The sequence below is a fragment of the Mustela nivalis genome (genome assembly GCF_964662115.1).
Source record: "Mustela nivalis genome assembly, chromosome: 10".
Lineage (NCBI taxonomy): Eukaryota > Metazoa > Chordata > Mammalia > Carnivora > Mustelidae > Mustela > Mustela nivalis.
The window spans coordinates 48,353,756-48,374,722 of NC_139029.1; the positions used below are offsets into that span (position 1 = coordinate 48,353,756).

General features: G+C 38.6%; 1 protein-coding gene across 9 annotated transcripts in view; it reads left to right on the forward strand.

Annotated features, from left to right (window-relative positions):
• The window catches only part of PATJ (PATJ crumbs cell polarity complex component), a 373,944-nt gene that overhangs the window by 27,403 nt on the left and 325,574 nt on the right, over positions 1 to 20,967 (forward strand). For all 9 annotated transcript variants that reach the window (XM_082687808.1, XM_082687804.1, XM_082687800.1 and 6 more), the window contains exons 8-12: positions 8,124 to 8,342; positions 11,263 to 11,362; positions 14,393 to 14,484; positions 15,766 to 15,916; positions 20,129 to 20,275. In XM_082687808.1, coding sequence (XP_082543934.1) covers positions 8,124 to 8,342; positions 11,263 to 11,362; positions 14,393 to 14,484; positions 15,766 to 15,916; positions 20,129 to 20,275 — 709 coding nt within the window. The remainder of the gene's footprint in view (positions 1 to 8,123; positions 8,343 to 11,262; positions 11,363 to 14,392; positions 14,485 to 15,765; positions 15,917 to 20,128; positions 20,276 to 20,967) is intronic.

Here is a 20,967-nt window from a genome sequence, read left to right on the forward strand (position 1 = left end):
CAAGATTGATCAATAGATGTTAATGAGATAGTATTTGAAAGTTTGTTGATGAAGTTGCAGATTCCACATTGCAATGGATCTTTAAGAAACCACAAATTGTCAAGTTTGGTGTGTTATCAGAGAAGAATAGACTTGAAGGGCTGTTAAAATACTCCTCCATTTTCCAACTATGTATCTAATTGAGGCCAGATTTTCTTTATATACTTCAGCCAAAACAACATATTACAGCGTACTGAATGCTAAAGCAGATGTGCAAAGCCAATTGTCTTCTTTTAAGCCAGCTATTGAAGGGATTTCCAAAAATATTTTAAAATACCACTCTTCTCACCATTTTGTTTTAGAAAATATAGCTTTTATTTTCAAAATAAAAAGTGTATGTATCAACATATAGAAATATATATTAGTATAGTATATGTATTAAATATTTTAAAAATTCCCCCCCCCCTTTTTTTTTTAAGATTTTATTTATTGATTTGAGAGGGAGAGAGACAGAGCACAAGCAGGGGGAGAGGCAGAGGGAGATGGAGAAGCAGCCTCCCCACTGAGCAGGGAGCCTGATGTGGGGCTCGATCCTAGGACCAGGAGATCATGACCTGAGCTGGAGGCAGATGCCCAACCGTCTGAGCCACCCAGGGGCCCCTGTGCTGTTTTCTAATTTAGTAGATAACAACAGAGAGAACCACATAAGCAAAAGCTCTTTGAGATTCCCAGTAATTTTTGAGATAAAATTGATATACAATATACTGCACATAGGTAAAGTATACAGTTTAATAAATTTGACATATGTTCACTGGCAAGTTGAAATATAGAGGGCAGGCTAGCAGGGTAGAAACTCAGGCAAGAGTTAATACTGCAGTCTGGACTTCACAATTTGTAGGGCTGGTTGGCACGATTTCTTGGGAAACTCAGGTGGGATTTCTGTTACCGTCTTAAGACAGAATTCCTTTCTCTCAAGGAAATCTCAGTTTTTGCTCTTCAAGCCTACAATTGATTTGATGGAGCCCCTCCCACTTCACCCCTGTTATCAAGGGTAATGTTCTTAAAATCAATCAGTTGTAGATGTTAATCATATATACCTCCAAAATACCTTCACAGTAACAGCTAGACTAGTGTTTGACCAAAAAACTGGGTACCATTGCCTAGCCAAGGTAGTCCATAAGCTTTCACCCTTACACCATCTGTCTCCTCAGTGAAGAAAATGAACATATCCAACACCCACGAAAGCCCATTTCTCTGTCCTCAATAATTAAGAATGTGAAGTGTTTCTGAGACCAAAAAGGCTGAGAATTGTCATTTTATGGATCTTTAAAACACAACTTGTGACAGAAAATATATTCTTAAGGGTTTTTGGAAATTTTTTGTAACCTGAAAAAGAATGAGATATTCTGGAGTATTTTGATCTTTTTTCTCATATTCCCTCCCCTCCCCCTTAGCAATTTTTATCGGCTTGTTTGCTGGAGTAGCATTTTTCAAGATGCAAAGTGGAGTAGTTACTGTGAAAAACAAAGGGTCAGATAAATTTAGAAAACAGCAAGTTAAACAAAATCAAATAGACTTTTTTTACTGTAAGAATTTTCTGAGTTTTTAATATCCTAATGTGCATTAAGAATTGTCACAAGGAGAATACGATGTGCAGTTTCCCAATTAATCCCTTTGAGACACTGTTGGGAAAGGCCCAGGTCTGATTTTCAGCCTTTACTGGAAGGGCTTGTCACTATTTCAGGTCATCAAGGAGGGGGTTAGAGTATGCCCATCAGTCATGATGCAGAAGCAAATGTTTATACCAGACATTGTTATCTGCCTAATATACATTATTCTTATGTAATCCTGAAGACAGTCGTAAATTTTATTTTCAAATTATAGATATGGAAACTGTAAAGAAATTGCCCAAGGCTACTCAACTAGGAAATGACAAAGTCAAGATTGAGTCCACATCTGTTTAACTCTTAAGTGTGTCTTTTATGGCTTAAATCTATTTATCTGAAGTTCATCTTAATGTTTTTCTTTTCCAGATGTAATTTTTGTCCAGGATTGGTCTAAGCTTATCTAAATAGCCAGCTCTAGAAACAACAGAATTATTGACATTTTCCTGTAAGGGACTATAGTGAGGCCTAAACATAGGAGAGGGAGCCATCCCCTCTCTCTTCTCATCTCAGCTAATGGCATTTAAGATCTCTTGAACTGACTCTGTGCATTGTTTCTAAGCCTTTGTAAGTTGTTGCTCATGTAGACTGGTCATAGCTTTAAAAGAATGAAAGGGAATTATTGCTTTTAATTAAAATGTACTCATGTTTTGAATATTAATGCTCACTGTTGACTGTGGCAATCTTTATGGTAAAGGACTTATAGATAAGTCTTAAGTCATTAGTGTAGATGTGATCAAGATTGATCATTAAGTGATACCTATGTTCAGCTAATGGGGTTAATCAATCTTACTTTCTTCAAAGAATATAAAATGAGATAGTAGAAAGTTGGAGAAGGGAGTCAGTATTTCTTACTTAGAGGAGTTTCATGAAATAACCCTTTATATTTCCTTATGTGTTTACAGCATATATATATATATATATATATATATATATATATATATATATATATATATATATATAGTTATAAGATGGGTACAGTTGAGTGAGTGAGCCCAGGAACACCTAACTGAGGTCACTACAGCCTAAATGGGTGTCAGAAATGGATATATTTGATGATTTGCTATAAGCAAAGCATTAGGCTTAAGACTTTGTAATAGTATTGAGTTTAATGCTCACAAATCAGTGAGAGGGATTTACTCTCATTTTGTTTAAGTGGGATTGGAGATTCAGGGAGAATAAATAACTGATGTTTGACTATAACAGTTTGATCAAAGTAGCCAGGATTTGAACTTGGGTGTGTCTGACCCCAAAGCCCGTACTTGTCCTTCTGCTGTCTACTGCCTTTAATGTTATAAAGTAAATGAAATTGAAAAATATTGATTCATAGGAGCTTTTTAAGAAACACTTGTTGAGATTTAGTTACAATGACCAATGAGTAAACGCAATCAGGGCCAATTCCATGGATAGAAAAATTACATGGTATCATGAAAGGGGAGCTGAAGGACTTAGAGTCTATCTTTTAAGTCTTTTTTTTTTTTTTTTAAGATTTTATTTATTTATTTGACAGAGAAATTGAGAGCACAAGCAGGGAAGCAGCTGAGGGAAAGGGAGAAACGGGCTCCCTGCTGAGCAGGGAGCCCAATGTGGGACTCAACCCCAGGACCCTGGGATCATGACCTGAGCCAAAGGCTGATGCCTAACCATCTGAGCCACCCAGGTGCCCCTATATTTTAAATCTATAACCTGTTATATATAATCATCAGTCTTAAAACCTGTAAATCTGTAAGCCTATGTATACTTGTAAGCTCAGTCTCCAAAATTCATAGTACCTGAAACATGCATCTTTTGAGAATTCTGTTCAGCTATGGCAAAAATTTCAAAAATGTGTCCCCCGCCAGGGAGGAGGCTCCCTCCGGCCTTGTACCTGACCTGTCCCATCGCCTGATGCCTGAGCTGACCGTGGCCATTGCCAGGGGGGCCTGTGGGTGTCCATGTGGCTGGGCCGGGTCAAGCCGGAACTGGAAAACTTTTCAATAGAAGTTTTTCGTTTTGTTTTGTTTTTAATTGAAAATGGATAGTGTAAGGGACACCTGTGTGGCTCAGTCCTTAAGCATCTGTCTTCGGCTCAGGTCATGATCCCGGGGTCCTGGGATCGAGCCCCGCATTGGGCTCTCTGCTCAGCAAGAAGCCTGCTTCTCCCTCTCCTACTACCCCCACTAGTGTTAGCTCTCCCTGTGTCTCTCTCTGTCAAATAAATAAATAAAATCTTTTTAAAAAGCTAAAAAAAAATGGGTAGTGTAAAACTTCATTTGACAGAAGTATCTTTCTTATGGTCTGGAGAAATTCTAGGGGAATCAGGTACATGGAATGAACCCCTTTTTCCCTGTAAGGTAGCCATAACAATGCAGTCTATTCAAAAGTTGTCATGAATTATGACTTTTTGGTATTAGGCAATTATATTATGAGTCATGATAACAATCTAGTAGTCTTTCATACTGAGAAGGAATGTAACCAAGCAGACTGGAGGGGCGTGTGTACTATGAGGAATTTTCAGTCTAGAATAGGCAAGGCCCAGCTTGAGGCCACTGAATAGTTGATTATTCCCAAGAAATTTTGCTTTGAGTTAGTCTATAAACATCTTTTCCTTATCCTTAAAAACCAGTTGATGAGGGCTTTGGAAATTTGAGGAGGGTGGGACAGATGTTTTTAGATGTAGTATCTTTAATTCTTTGAGGGAGTGTTTATTTTATAAATTTGCTGTTTTCTGCCCATGTTATGTTGCCCTTTGATTAAAGACCAATGATAGCACTGGCCTGGAGTCAAAACTAATTAATGATTTTATTTTTGTGTTTTGGTTTTCCAAGAGACACATTTGATTTATTTTATAGCTCAAACGTAAGTTTCTTTAGGTTTTCTAATAGTTTAGTATTTATTTATTTATTAAAATGTCTTAAAAAATTTTTTTTGTTTCTTGTTTTTTTTTAAGTAGACTCCATGCCCGAAGGGGTGGAAGTCATGACCGTTACATCAAGAGTCTCATGCTCTGCTCACTGAGCCAGCTAGGTGCCCCTCAAATATTTTTTTTTTTTAAGATTTTATTTATTTATTTATTTGACAGAGATCACAAGTAGGCAGAGAGGCAGGCAGAGAGAGGGGGGGGGGTAGGCAGGCTCCCCGCTGAGCAGAGAGCCCGATGTGGGGCTCGATTCCAGGACCCTGGGGTCATGACCTGAGCTGAAGGCAGAGGCTTGAATCCACTGAGCCACCCAGGTGCCCGTCAAATATTTTTTTGATCTGAAATTATCATCCAACTGCCTATCAGGGAATTTAAAATGCAAACTAATATATTTTTTAGCCTGTACCTGCTAACTTGGATTAAAGTATTTTATCTTTTTTTTTTTTAAAGGTGTCTAAATGATACTTTTAGTCTTTTGAGTATAATGAGGCGTACCCTATTACATCAGCTGTTTTAATTTATGTGCCTTCCGTACTATCTTAGGCTATATGCATAATTTTTCTCTTTTGAAAAAAACCTTTGGGTTGATAAACTTTATATTTGAATGTTTGATTAGCACACTATGTCTTTGAATCTTAGCCTAGCTATTTATTGGCTATCATTGATTTATGATTTCCCTTAAGAATAAAAAGAACTCTATGCCTTTTAAATTCCTTGCACGGTAGACAGGTTATGGAAGGAGAATGTTGATCAAAAAATATTCAGTAAAATGCAGTGTTTGGGGCTGCTGGACTTAAGGTAGCTGTCATTTTGGTGTCTTCCCTATCAATCTGACTAATGACTGTGTTTGTACTTATGAATTCCTTAGAACACCTGTTTTTCTGGAAGAAGAAAATGTTTGACTTTCAGTGACAGATGCAAATTATCTACATCATTTTAAATTAAATTGAGGTAAAAGAGGAAAAAAATAGTGCCTAGGAAGTGACTAAATATGTACTTACAGTGACAGGCCTTTCTTTGGCCAAGCCAATTTCACTTATTTGACATATTCTTTATTCTTTGGTCAGGCCAAGGACGGTTTGATTTACAGAGGCAGCTTTACCCCTGTTTTTCATCATGACCCCTGACTTTCTTTTTCTACTACTACTACTACTTCTTCTTCTTCTTCTTTTTTAAAGATTTTATTTATTTATTTGACAGAGACACTGCAAGAGAGGGTACATAAGCATGGAGAGTGGGAAAGGGAGAAGCAGTCTTCCCGCTGAGCGGGAAGCCCGATGCAGGACTCGATCCCAGGACCATGGCGTCATGACCTGAGCGGAAGGCAGCTGCTTAACCAGCTGAGCCACCCAGGCACCCCAATCCCCGACTTTCTCTTGAGTAGTTACTTGTTTTATTTCAGGTTGTTGCATTGATACAGTATCAGATTACCAGTGCTTAAAAGTAGAAATCCACCAATTCTTACTTCCTCTTTGTATCTGTCTTTTTTCTGAGTCTTTGCAGATGTTTCTGAATTGAATTGCATTTTCTGTTTTCCTCCTCTTCTCTTCCAGTTGCTTCTAGGGCCTTCTGCAGACTTCACAAGAAAGCCCATGGCTTTTTACTCAGTATTTGGATCTTGTACCTTACTTCATGCATAGTCCTGCAAAATTGGAGAAAAGGAAAGACGGAAAATAGACTTTTTAGTCTTTCTTTTTTTAAGATTTTATTTATTTATTTGACAGAGATCACAAGTAGGCAGAGAGGCAGGCAGAGAGAGAGGGGGAAGCAGGCTCCCTGCTGAGCAGAGAGCCCCGATGTGGGGCTTAATCCCAGGACCCTGGAATCATGACCTGAGCTGAAGGCAGAGGCTTTAACCTGTTGAGTCACCGAAGCACCCCTAGACTTTTTAAAAAGTCTTAAGGCTTTTTATTTATTTTTATTTTTTGTTTTTTACTGGGTTGAACTTTGGTTCGCTTCTTAGCTTTGTGACCTTGGTCAGGTCAGTCAACCTTTCTGAATCCCATTTACTCATTTTAAAGTTGTCCCTCTCTAAGTGAGATGATTTGTGAAAAGTGACTTTTGACCTGTAGAGTGCTAGGCAGGTGTAATCTTTTGTAGCCAGCTATGTTTACATCTTGGTAACTCTAATATAGTAAAGGTAAGTAAAGAGAATTCAGAATTTCTGATGAAACAAAATGCTGATGGATCTACTATTTCAAGAATTTGACAAATGGATGTAGAACGGAAATGTTAAAACATTTTGACCTGATGTACTTTTTGATAAATCGCTTTAAAATTTTTTGGGGTATGAAATATACACCTTTAAAAGTGCATATAAAAGAGTATGTGTAATGGCTGTGCAGATTTATAAATAATGACAGTAACCACCACTGTGTGTATCACTTAGTTTAAGAAATAAAACATTTTAAATAATAATAATAATAGCCAGGTACATATCCTTAGCTTAAGAAATGGAACATGATGTATCGTTTCTCTGAATTCTCCCAGAATCCTGACTTCAAATATGTTATATATGCTAATGACTCCTAAATTTAAATACGTGGTCTGGACCTCCCTCCTGAACTCCAGATCTGTATATCCAGCTGCGCAGTTGACTTCTCCACTTGCATGTCTAATAGGATCTCCGACTGGATATCTCTAAAACTAGACTCCTGATTTCTACTCCACCCATCCATTCCTCAGCAGTGCTCTTTCTCTCAATCAATAAGCAGCTCTGTCTCTCCAGTTGCTTGGGGTAAAAATTTGGGAGTTTTTTCCTGTCACACCTCGTGTAGAAGCTGTTAGTGGAGCCTGTTGAGAGGTCACTGGGATGTATTCTCTAGAGTCTCCTTCTCAGCACACCAACTGCTAACCCAGTCCAAAGGTTATTGCTATCTCTTTCTGGATTGTTGGTTTAGCCTCCTTACTGATATCTCTGCTTCTGTTGCTTCCCGTCTTGTAGACTGTTTTCAGCACAGAAGCTTGAGGGATCTTGGTAAAAGCATGTCAGATAATGTCCCTTCTCTGTTCAGAACGCTTTATGACTTCCCTTCCCCCCAGCTCAGAGCAAATGCTCTGTACTGCTGAGCTCCAGCTAATGCTCCCATCTCCTCCTGATTACTCTCTTTGCTCATCCTTTCCAGCCACACTGACATCTTGCTGATCCTTAAAAGAGCCACTGAGTTTGTTGGCCTTGAGAGTTCCTAGCTTGATGCCAGAGGCCTCGGATCCAACCTCCTTCCCTTCGTGAGGCCCAGGGTTTTCTGATCTCTTCCTTACCTTTGTGGTCATGAATACCCTGGGTCTAGGCCATTAGGCATGAAATGATACCCTCAAGCCAGTGGCCATATTAGAATTCTGGTTACTCTTCTTCTTTTGAACACATCCTCCACCCCATCTTTTTTTTTTTTCCCAAAGATTTCTTTTTTCCTGTTGCCAGTTCAGCATTCATTAAAACTGTTATATTGTTTGTAGCATATTATAGATGGCTTCTCTATCAGCCGTTCTATCAGAACTGAAAGTCCGAGGAATTGGTTATTAGCCAGTGAAGTTAGATCATTGATTTCTTGGAATAATTTTGTTTTGTGCTTCATCTAAAGGATGGAAGACTCCAGACAGGGGACCACATCTTGAAGATCGGTGGCACAGATGTGCAGGGAATGACCAGCGAGCAAGTTGCGCAAGTGCTAAGGAACTGTGGAAACTCAGTCCGCATGCTTGTTGCAAGAGCACCTGTGGGTGCAGTTTCCGTAACCCCTCCTACCCCTGCAGCCTTACCTGTTGCCCTGCCTGCTGTAGCTCACAAGAGCCCTAGTGCTGTGAGTATGCGAACCATTCTTTCTCCTTTCGCGCTGGGTATGAGACTCTGCAAGATTAGAAGTGCCTTCGACTCAGTGTCATGTGGGTGGGAGTAGTGCCTCAGTGCTCACCGGGGAAGCAGAGGAGAACCCAGTTGAGAGACATCACACAAGTTTGATTTTGTTTTTTGCTGTTTCTCAGCGTTAAGTCATCCAAACTCCCCGAAATTCAGTTACTCATTTGTAAATTAGAAAATATTAATATTTGCCATTCCTTTTTTTTTTAAGAAAGCCTTTTAAAAAAATTTATTTATTTAAAAGATTTTATGTATTTATTTGACAGAGAGAGATCACAAGTAGGCAAAGAGGCAGGCAGAGAGAGGAGGAAGCAGGCTCCCTGCCTAGCAGATAGCCCGATGTGGGGCTTGATCTCAGGACCCTGAGGTCATGACCTGAGCAGAAGGCAGAGGCTTAATCCACTGAGCCACCCAGGTGCCCCTTATTTATTTATTTTAAAGTAAGCTCTACTCCCAATGTGGAGCTTCAACTCATGACCCCAAGATTGAGAGTTGCATGCTCTACCGACCAAGCCATCTAGGCACCCCAATACTTGCCATTTCTATTTCATGAGAGTGGTGAGGAGACATCCACATATTGGAGGGAAACTCAATACTGGTCAGTGTATGAACTAGATACAAACAGAATGAACAAAGGGAATATTTATTATCATCATTATCATCATAATATAATAATCATCATAATATAACAATAATAAAAATTGTTGAAAAATCAAAAAAATCAAAAAATTTTTTGAAAAATAAAAAATCAAAATCAAAACAAAAATAAAATATTAGTATTATCAAACACCTAGAATTGTCTAGGTCATCTGAAATCCTCATAGGAATTCTGCAAGATAGGCCTATCCTTTCATCAAGATAAGATCATATTAAATGAAGGAACTCAAGTCCACATTACTCGTTTAAAAGTCATAGAATGAGGGGCACCTGGTGGTTCAGTCAGTTAGGCATCTGATTCTTGATCTCAGTCAGCTCAGGTGCTGATCTCAAAAAATAAAAGAAGTCAGTTGCTAAGCTGGGATTTGAATTCAGATATTTTTGGTTCATTCCAAGATCTTTCTAGTAATTTCACAGGCTCTGAATCAAGGGTTAATAAAGTAAAAGGAAATAAATAATTTTTAAAAGGAGAGACCGGGGGAAGAAGAAAGGAGAAGGGACTTTGGTGGGAAGAGATGGGAGACCATTGTTCATGTGGATTTGAGGGGCTCATCTAAAAGGTTGTTTGTGTCTCCCTTTTTGGAACCTTGTGAATGGAAATTTTCTGTCAGAGGTCTTAACATCATTTCTGCTTTCCTCTCCAAACTGGTTACAGCCACTTTCTTCCCCTCCATTACTCTAGCTCTCCAGAGTCTTCAGTTCAGTAGTGTGGACCAGTGTAACTGTATGATAAATAAGAATTTGATGCAATCAGATACTTCCTTTCTAATGTTAGTGTTTTGTTTTGTTTTTTAAGATTTTATTTATTTATTTGACAGAGAGAAATCACAAGTAGATGGAGAGGCAGGCAGAGAGAGAGAGAGGGAAGCAGGCTCCCTGCTGAGCAGAGAGCCTGATGCGGGACTTGATCCCAGGACCCTGAGATCATAACCTGAGCCGAAGGCAGCGGCTTAACCCACTGAGCCACCCAGGCGCCCCAAATGTTAGTGTTTTGAATGGAATCATGTTTTTAGACACTTTATTCTTTTAAAGAAGTATTTTAAATTAGAAGGCAAGTAATGAAATTAAGTTTTAGTTTGGTATTTTTTGTTCCCAGTAATTATTATTCATAGTAATTCTTACCATCTGTTTCTAAATTTTCCTTACTTTTTTTTTTTTATTTTTTATTTATTTTTTTTAAAAAATATTTTATTTATTTATTTGTCAGAGAGAGAGAGAGTGAGAGCGAGCACTGGCAGACAGAGTGGAAGGCAGAGGCAGAGGGAGAAGCAGGCTTCCTGCCGAGCAAGGAGTCCGATGTGGGACTCGATCCCAGGACGCTGGGATCATGACCTGAGCCAAAGGCAGCTGCTTAACCAACTGAGCCACCCAGGCGTCCCTTTTTTTTTTTTTAAAGTAAAAATTTATCCTCAGTTTTTTCTAAGTGGCTGTATTAGTTTTCTATTGTTGTATAACAAATAATCACAAGAGGCACCTGGGTGGCTCAGTTGGTTAAACGTTTGACTCTTGATTTTGGCTCAGGTCATGGTCTCAGGGTCATGGATCAAGCCCTATGTCTCATGCATTCTCTCTCTCTGTCTCTGTCTCTCTCTCAAAAAAAAAAAAAAAATCACAAACTTCATGGCTTAAAAGAGCAGGCTTTGTTAGTTTGCACTTGTGTAGGTGGAAAGTCTGGGTGGGCTTGGGTGGGCTCTTTGCTTACATTCCTGTATGGCCAAAATTAAGGGCTGGCTGGACTCTTACCTGGATGCTCTGGGGACAGTCCATTTCTAAGCTTATTTGAGTTGTTGGCCAAATACTGTTCCTTGTAGTTGTAGGACTGAAGTCTCTTTCCTTTGCTGACTGTCAGCTAAGGCTCTCTCTCAGTTCCTCCAGGTCCCCAGTCCCCCAGGTCTCATGAGACTCCCTCATCTTCAACCCACAGGTCCAGCCTTTATGTTTCATTTTCACTCCTTTCTCTGCTATCAGCCAGAAAACTCTGCTTTTGAAAGGCCCCCGATCAGATTAGATGCACCTGGATAATCTCCCTTTTGCCATATCCTGGGCCATAATCACAAAAATAGCACTCGGAATCAAAAGTCCTGGGGACTATCTTAAGATTCTGCCACAAGTTCTAAAAAAAATACTTGACAAACCACGCACAAATTGACTACACACAATTATAGAACTAAATATTATATACACTTACAATTGTTTTTTCCTTTTAGGACAGTTCTCTTTTTGAAACATATGATGTTGAACTCATGAAAAAAGATGGACAGAGTCTTGGGATTAGAATTGTTGGCTATATTGGAGCTGCTCATACAGGTAAATGAATCATTTCTATTTTATATTTGGAAATAATTGTAAAGGATGTTAAGGTTTCTAGGTAGTAAAATTAAATACCTGCAAATTTTAATTTCAATACTGAACAATAAAAACAAGTATCTATAGTGGCAGCCAGTTACTTTTCCGTGATTAAAGAATTAGTTTTATCTCAGGAGTTTTATAGCTGACTTGATTGTCATTAACAAAAGGATTTAATTATCCAACTCAATGTGTAATATTTGAATTGTGTCTTCTCTTTATCTAAGATAGATATACTTTAAATATTGTGACTGTTACATATTATGCCATTTTAGATGTGATAATATAAAAGGATTACTGTATATATATATATTTTTTTAAGATTTTATTATTTGACAGAGAGAGAGACAGCAAGAGAGGGAACACAAGCAGGTGGAGGGGGAGAAGGAGAAGCAGGTTTCCCACTGAGCAGGGAGCCCGATGCAGGGCTCGATCCCAGAACCCTGGGATCATGACCTGAGCCGAAGGCCGACACTTGACCACTGAGCCACCCAGCGCCCGTGCTGTATATATTTCTTATCATGAATGTTAAAAAGTATTATTATAATTATTAAAAAAATAATAAATTCTTTAATTAGAATTACTTTCCTGTCGTATAAAGGGATTCTACTGTGAGAATACATACATGGCCCAAGTATCTCTGAATAACACTCTCTTAACTACTACATGCAAAGCTTTGGTAACTTCTATTGTTAAGAGTTACTCTATTGGGTCGCCTGGGTGGCTCAGTTGGTTAAGCAGCTGCCTTCGGCTCAGGTCATGATCCCAGCGTCCTGGGATCAAGTCCCGCATCGGGCTCCTTGCTCGGCAGGGAGCCTGTTTCTCCCTCTGCCTCTGCCTGCCATTCTGTCTGCCTGTGCTTGCTCTCTCCCCTTCTCTCTCTCTGATAAATAAATAAAATCTTTAAAAAAAAAAAAAAAGAGTTACTCTATTATTATAAGACAATAATTAGAGTAAGGAAAAATAAACCTTTTGGATAAATACTTGCTAGTAACATGAATTCAGAGTTATGAAATGTTCTGGTTTTTAAAAATAGTAAGATTAGGGGCGCCTGGGTGGCTCAGTGGCTTAAGCCTCTGCCTTCAGCTCAAGTCATGATCTCAGGGTCCTGTGATCGAGCCCCACATCAGGCTTTCTGCTCTGCAGGGAGCCTGCTTCCCCTTCTCTCTCTGCCTGCCTCTCTGCCTACTTGTGATCTCTCTGTCAAATAAATAAATAAAATCTTTAAAAAAAAAAAGTAGCAAGATTAGAAAGTTAAATTTTTAAAAAAAATTATTATTTTGCATACTTACAGCAGGTGGAAAGATTAAGAGTGCTAATGTATTCAAAGTCCTGAATGAAATTCATGTCAGACCACCTTGTGCTATTTTAGCCTAATGAAATAACTGTTTTCAGACCTTTAGATTTTTCTAAGTGCCACCTTTATTAGGTTCAGAATTTAAATGAATTCCAAAAGAGCTAAGTATGGATTGTAAAATAATGTTGAGAAAAAAAGCTGTATTGAATAGCTCTTAATATGCTGTCAGTTTAGAGAAATGATGGCTTAGTCCCTAAACTTATGGCTTATGAACCTTTATTATTGTAAGTTTTTTGAGTGTCCTTATAAACCTAACAATATAATATATATACCAAGTAAAATGAAGGTAAATAACTGATAGAAAATTGAGAAAATCTGATATTTATGTTATTGAATAGAGAGTCATCTTACTTATTTACTCTCAAAAGAAGTTTGGGGGACTTTGGGAGAGGGAGGCAATGGTAAATCCAAAAACTAGAACAGTTAAAAATTCAGTTTGCTATTTGACATGCAGACTTTCAGAGTAATTTTTGCCTTGTTCTATTTATTGGATTTTTGAGGGGGTTACTTTGCTTGGTTCAGAAAGGGACAGAAAAACAAATATAAGAAAAGACTAGTCAGAGGAAGAAATATGTAAATAACATAATGGTTTAAGGATAAGTGAAATATGTGTCTTATCAGAGCTATAAGCAAACTATCATCATATGGCAGGTGAAAGATTAAATTTGACAGAAAGAAATAAAGAATTCACAAAGAAGCATTTGTGCTAGGCATGAAAAACGATTTTGGTAGAAAGGATGAGTTTCATAGGAAGAAAAAATGAATTAAGAAAAGGGATAACATCACGACAATACTTAATGTTTTGGTGAAATATTGAGAGTCTTGTGTCTGTGAACTTTTGCCTTGGAGGGATGGCAATTGGAAGATAAGTAAAGTTTTCTGCAGATTATGGAGGTCCTTGAATATGACTGTGAAATTCACATTTTATTATGTAGGCAATAGGAATTCATTGATGTTTAGTTTTCTTCTGTGGACAGTATTTTAAGTTCATTTGAAATAAAAGAATAAAACAATAAAATCATCCAGAGTTACGGTTTTTCATTTTCCAGTTTCTCTTCTAGTCTTTGCCCATAGGCCTGTATACTTTTTATGTAGTTTTAATTTTTATTTAGCCATTTGTTTGTATTTAAATATTTTATAATGTGAAGATTATTTAATGTTGCTGAAATTCTTTCTTTTCTTTTTTAAACACTGTGTGTACTTTTCTGGGAAAGTCTGGGAAGCTAACATGAGCAGCAAACTAAATGTAGGCAGGGAATACCAGGTAAGAGACTCTTTTCTTAGTGCTGGTGAAAAGTGGTAAGTCTCCAAGGCAGCAGGAAGAAAGGGGACAGCCCAAGAGGATGAGACCGCCTGGGCTCTCTGAATTCCAGCTTACAGTAGAGTGCATTTCATCAAGCTTCCATTACTGATTATTTTTCCAGAAATAGTCATCAGTCACATCATTTCAAATTCGGGTCATTTGTGATGGTGACAGTTTGAAATAATCCATCAATTTCTCTGCTTGTGTTCAAAATAGTGTTTATCAAGCCTCACATCAGCCCCTGTAGCTAATTAACCTCTTGATATGAATTTGGCAATCAAGGTCTAATTAGAGCTTTCTTCCTTTTTCCATATGTTTTTGTGCATCTCAGGGGAGGCTTCCGGGATTTATGTGAAAAGTATAATACCTGGCAGTGCTGCTTACCACAACGGCCAAATTCAAGTGAATGACAAAATAGTTGCTGTAAGTACCTGCCCTTTGTTTTAGCATTGAATCAAGTCGGGGGTAAAGAAGTTATCTTTTTTTTTTTTTTTTTTAAGATTTTATTTATTTATTTATCAGAGAGAGAGAGAGTGAGCGAGCGCGCGCACAAGCAGACAGAATGGCAGGCAGAGGCAGAGAGAAAAGCAGGCTCCCCACTGAGCAGGGAGCCTGATGAAGGACTCTGATCCCAGGACCCTGGGATCATGACCCAGGCCAAAGGCAGCGGCCCAACCAACTGAGCCATCCAGGCATCCCGAAAAGAAGTTATCTTGATAGTAGTGTGTATGAGAGGAGAATGGCTTCATATAATCTCATAATTTTTTTTTTCAAATGGTGCAGCCATCTTTAAAAAAATTATTTATTTATTTATTTATTTTTAGGTTTTCATTTATTTATTTGACAGAGAGATCACAAGTAGGCAGTAAGGCAGGGAGAGGAAGAGGGGGAAGCAGGCTCCCTGCTGAGCAGAGAGCCCAATGTAGGGCTCAATCCTGGGACCCTGAGATCGTGGCTTGAGCCGAAGGCAGAGACTTCACCTACTCAGCCACCCAGGTATCCCTGATCTCATAATGTTTTAAAAAATTAAGTTCAGTGAAATCTCATTGATTTGGTTCTTAAGGTCCTAAATTTGTTTTTTTGTTTGCTTTTGTTTTTTACCGTGGGTGAAGAAAGGAGTCACTAATCATATTGGTGGGGGGGGGGGGGAACAAACAAACACACACACACACACACACACCCCAAGGTGTTCTAGCAGTCTCCTAAAAAAGACTTTCAGGCACCTCTGTGTTTTGTATGCTCAGTCATTTTATATACATTTTAGTAGGCTATTAACCAGTTCTTTTAATCTCTTCATGAAAGTAATTTTTCTACTAACAGTAAGTAATTTTAAGTACATACAGATTTGAGGTATTTTATATATTGGAGAATTTTGTAATTTCCTTTTGTCCATTCAGGCTGGTCTTTCTCCATTTAGTAGAAATTTGTTAAATTTTAAAGTTTATTTGAATAATATTTTTGAAACATAAACACACATCTACATAGACACATTTAATTTTGTGGTTTACATGGAAACAAATGTTTGTTGCTATTATTTGATCTTTGTCCTTCAGATCCATCTAAGGAGGCATCTTTCATCACTCTTGGCTTAGGAAATATCTTGGGGTTTGCAGGGGATAGAGGCCCAGTTTTATTCTGCCTCACCAGAATTGAAAACAGCGGCTAACTTGAAACCTCTGTGTAATGTGTCTCTTAATGTTTTAGGTGGATGGTGTGGATATTCAGGGTTTTGCCAACCAGGATGTTGTTGAAGTATTACGGAATGCAGGCCAAGTGGTACATCTAACCCTAGTTCGAAGGGTTCAAAGGGAGGCGTCTTCATCTGCTTCTACACTTGAATGGCCTTCAGACCCAGGTAGCTTATGCCACTGTCCCTCTTCCCACCACCAAGTCTGGGCTTGGAGGAATAGTTTACTTATGGAAGTTGTTCTGTGAGTCTGGGAAGGAATAACTGCCCATCTTTTGTAATGCAGTGATGGAGAAATGAATCAGCTCATTTGTGCACTGAAGAAGAGTTTTCCTTTGCTTATTATGAGGTGCCTGTCCAAATGTTAGAACACGAACCCTGACATGCATTAAGCTCTGTGAGCTGTTCTAAATGGAGATGGAAATCATTTTTCCAAAAAGCTTCTAAATTTCATTTATTATATTTGAATAATAAAGCTTTGGCACCTTTTGTTCTAGGGACTCTCATTTGTCTAATGCTTTGACATTTTGCACACTTCAGATTTCAAATGACTTCTAACAATATATTTGATTCTAATGTCTCCTGATTTACTCTTTGAAATACAGAGGGGGAAAATAAAACCTGGGTTTCTGTTAAGGACATTTTTATTTGTGAAATATTTGTTATTTTGATTAAGGAATAGCAAGTTTCCAGTATAGAACAAATATATAATTGTATGCATGCCAGTTTTTTTAATTACCAAGTTATTAATAATGTATAGATCAAAAAAATTTGGCAATCCTAAAACAAATTCAGTTTAAAATGAATGACTAGTTACAGAACTAGTGAATAAGAAATCATTCCATTAGAATTTGTCAGAAGAGGAATACATCCCCCACCCTGTCTCTTTTGAAGATATAATAAGCCTGGAAGCCTTGCTTTCAACCTGTATTGATTTATTTAAATTGGAACTTTTTAAGTTTTATGTGATAGTGGAAATTTTGCTGCTGAAAGACAAATGCCCTGTCAATTGCGTCGTATATATGAAATTAAAAATTGCCTAAATAGTACAAATTGTACAAATGCTATATTGACCTTAAAAGGTTTACATAAATATTTATATCAACGTAATGGTTTTTAATAGCTCTGATAGAGCCCTTGGCTTCAGTCTACTGTATCAAATAAAGTATGTCATCTACGAGTTAGCAATTCTTTCCTGTGCATGCCTCCATTTTAAATTTATGTTGGGATAATTTTTGACTCTAAATTTGCACGTCTTCCTTCCGTGGTTGAGAGGTCCTTCCGTGGACTTTACTAGCACCCTTGGAAGAGTGTTCTACTGTAGCATTTATCACACCTTGTAGCAATCACCTGCTTTATGTGCAGCCACTGTACTGTACTGGGTTCCCTGCCCCACATAACAACATTTTTGCCCGTCTTCCAGAGCCAGCATTTGTCTGTTTTACGGAAGCAAACCGCACTTCTAGCTCTTGCACAATACCTTCCTCTACCATTCTAAAGTCTTTTTCTCCTCTACACTCCTACTGTTCTTATGTCTTGTATATCTTATTTGTGTACCAGTTTGTATACTACTTGTGGCATACAGTTATATCCTGTACTGCTCTGTTCTGTAAACTCTGGTATGTCACTATTTTTCCCAGGGACACTAGCAGCTTCTGGGCACATTACTTTGGCTAGAGCTAGACTGTGCTTTTTCTGTGTGTCAATGGATTAATGATCTAAGAAATTTTAGGTTTGGTTAAAAATGTCATGTTAAGATCATAGGAACTTAAAAAGGTTTTTTTTTTTTTTTACAGTATTTATTTATTTTTAAAGATTTATGTATTTGAGAGAAATTGTGTGGGAGAGCCCAAGCACCTAGTGGGGGGGAAGGAGAGGAGCAGAGAGAGAGAGAGAGGGAGAGAGGCAGATGCCCTGTTGAATGGGGAACTTGATCCCAGGACTCCAAGATCACAACTCCAGTGGAAATCAAAAGTTGGTCACTTACCTGGCTGGACCACCCAAGTGTCCCAAGATCATAACTTTTAACTGGTTATATTTTTCAGCCTTTTATAGTTGACCCTTGAATAGCACAGGTTTGAACTGTGTAGGTCCATTCATACGTGGATTTTTGTCAAATACAGTACTGCACTGTATTTTCTGTAAATGTATTTTCTTTTCTTTTCTTTTTTTTTAAGATTTTATTTATTTGACAGAGATCACAATTAGGCAGAGGCAGGCAGAGAGAGAGAGAGGAGGAAGCAGGCTCCCTGCTGAGCAGAGAGCCCCATGCGGGACTCGATCCCAGGACCCTGAGATCATGACCTGAGCCGAAGGCAGCGGCTTAACCCACTGAGCCACCCAGGCGCCCCTGTAAATGTATTTTCTTATGATTTTCTTAATAACATTTTCTTTTCTCTAGCTTTATTGTAAAAATACAGTATATAATACACATAATATAGAAATTATGTTAATTTACTACATAATCAGTAAGGCTTCTAGTCCACAGTACCCTATTAGTAGTAATATTTGGGGGGATTCAGAAGTTCTATGTGGGTTTTCAGTTGCATGGTGAGGGGAAGTACCCCTAGTCCCCCGATTGTTCATGGGTCAACGGTATTGTAAAAATTTTTAAGCATACAGAAAAATCGAAAAATAATAGATACAAACCCACCATTTATTTATTTATTTATTTTTTAGATTTTATTTATTTATTTGAGAGAGAGACAGTGAGAGAGAGTATGAGCGAGGAGAAGGTCAGAGGGAGAAGCGGACTCCCTCATGGAACTGGGAGCCTGATGCAAAACTTGATCCCAGGACTCCGGGATCATGACCTGAGCCGAAGGCATTCGTCCAACCAGCTGAGCCACCCAGGCATCCCAAACCCACCATTTAGATTCAGCTGTTAATGTTTTGCCATATTTGTTTCATCTATTTCTCTTTTTCCTTAATCATTTAAGAGTGAGTAGTGGACATCATGGCACATTAGTCCTACATACTTAAGTCTGTAGTTTCTAAAACTGAAAATATTATAATAATAATATCATTATAATACCAAAACAATTAATAGTAATTCCCTAATGTCAGATACTTAACACATTGCCCCCAAATGTCTTTTGCAGCTTCTTTTCCTACTTCCCCTCTCTGAAGGAATAACCTCACAAAAACCAAGATTCAGTCACACAATGGACTTGTTACCTGCATTAATCTAGAAGAATTCCCCACCCCTGCCTCTGTGGCACAGACTTTTGTAAAGGGATTTGTCCATTAGTCACTAGAATACTATATACTGAATTTAATTGTCCTTGCGGTATAATTCAGCTTGTTCCTCTACCCACTACATTTCCTGTGAGAAGCTAGACATAAAGCCTTAGATCCAGTTTAAATATTTTTGGTAGGAATAATTTGTACATCATGGGTGGTCATTTAAAAATGACCTAAGGGATGCCTGGGTGGCTCAGTTGGTTAAGCAGCTGCCTTCGGCTCAGGTCATGATCCCAGCGTCCTGGGATGGAGTCCCACATCGGGCTCCTTGCTCAGCAGGGAGCCTGCTTTCTCCCTCTGCCTCTGCCTGCCATTCTGTCTGCCTGTGCTCGCCCTCTCCCCCGCTCTCTCTCTGATAAATAAATAAAATCTTAAAAAAAAAAATGACCTAAAATGGGGAGCCTGGGTGGCTCAGTTGGTTAAGTGTCTACCTTCAGCTCAGGTCGTGATCCTGGGGTCGTGGGATCAAGTCCTGCATCGGGCTCCCAGCTCAGCAGAGAGCCTGTTTCTCCCTCTCTCGCTTTCCCTGCTTGTGTTCCCTCTCTTGCTGTCACCCTCTCTCTCTGTCAAATAAATAAATAAAAATCTTTTTTCAAAAATTGGAAAAAATAAAAATGACCTAAAATGACTCTTGTTCAACCTTTCTTGTGTTTAAGAGATATGTAATGACTTGCATGCTTGAGATTGAAAGCTTTACTTAGCTCAGTTTAGCTAAGGGAGGAACTGCAAACAGGAGAATTCTCTCCAGTTCCCTTCCAATTCATAAAGTAACCTATGTAGAGTTACTATTATTATTTTTTTTAACTGATCATGATGTTGTGCCAAAACCTAGGAGAGCCCAGAGCATGGAATGGGCTTATTTTGCCTCTCTTGCTCCTTACCGACCACAACCACAAGAGTGTAAGACCTCAGTGTTCTTTTTCTTTTCCAAGGCTTTGTGGAAAAGTATTTACTTTTGCTTTGTCAACAACTAGATCTTACCTTCCCATTGCCTGGTTCCTTATCCTTTTCAATAAAGGAATCATATATGTAATTTACCTAAGATGTTTGTAATGAGGTTGTGAACAGGACTGGAATAACCTCACTTAAATACACTCTTCAGCTGCTAGTGATTCAAGTTAGCAATTCTTATTTTAGGAACTGCTGTAGAGCCATCGGAAACACCAGCCCGCTACCTAACTGGAGCAGTGGAAACGGAAACTGATCTGGATGGTGGGGATGAGGAAACTGACGAAAGAATGGATAATCTGAAAAATGACAACATGCAAGGTGTAGAAAAATTAGGTAGGCACAGAGCATTCAATTCCAAACAAAGTGACTTGACTTTCTCATCTGTTAACCGTTTTCTCTCTTTATAGCAATTTAATGTGAGAAATTTTAGAAGCATTTTAAAATATGAAATAGTATATTCTTTTTTTTTTTTTTTTTAAGATTTATTTATTTGAATAAGAGAGCGCATGGGCAGGGGTAGGGGCAGGGGGAAAGGAAGAAGCAGATTCCCCACTGAGCAGGGAGCAGACATGGGGCTCATCCCAGGATCAGGCAGATGCTTAACTGACTGAGCCACCTGAGTGCCCCCAAAATAAGATATTCTTTTTTTTTTTTTTTTTTAAAGATATTACTTATTTGACACAAGCACAGGGAGCATGAGGCAGAGGGAAAAGGAGGTTCCCCACTGAGCAAGTGGAACTTGGAACTTGATCCCAGAACCCTGAGATCATGATCCAAACCGACGGCAGAGGCTTTAACCCACTAAGCCACCCAGGCACCCCAAAATAGGATATATATTTTTTAAATATATATTTTTAAAGATTTTATTTATTTATTTGACAGACAGAGATCACAAGGAGGCAGAGAGGCAGGCAGAGAGTGAGAGGAGGAAGCAGGCTCCCCACTGAGCAGAGAGGCCGGTGTGGGGCTTGATCCAAGGACTCTGGGACTGTGACCTGAGCCGAGGGCAGAGGCTTTAATCTACT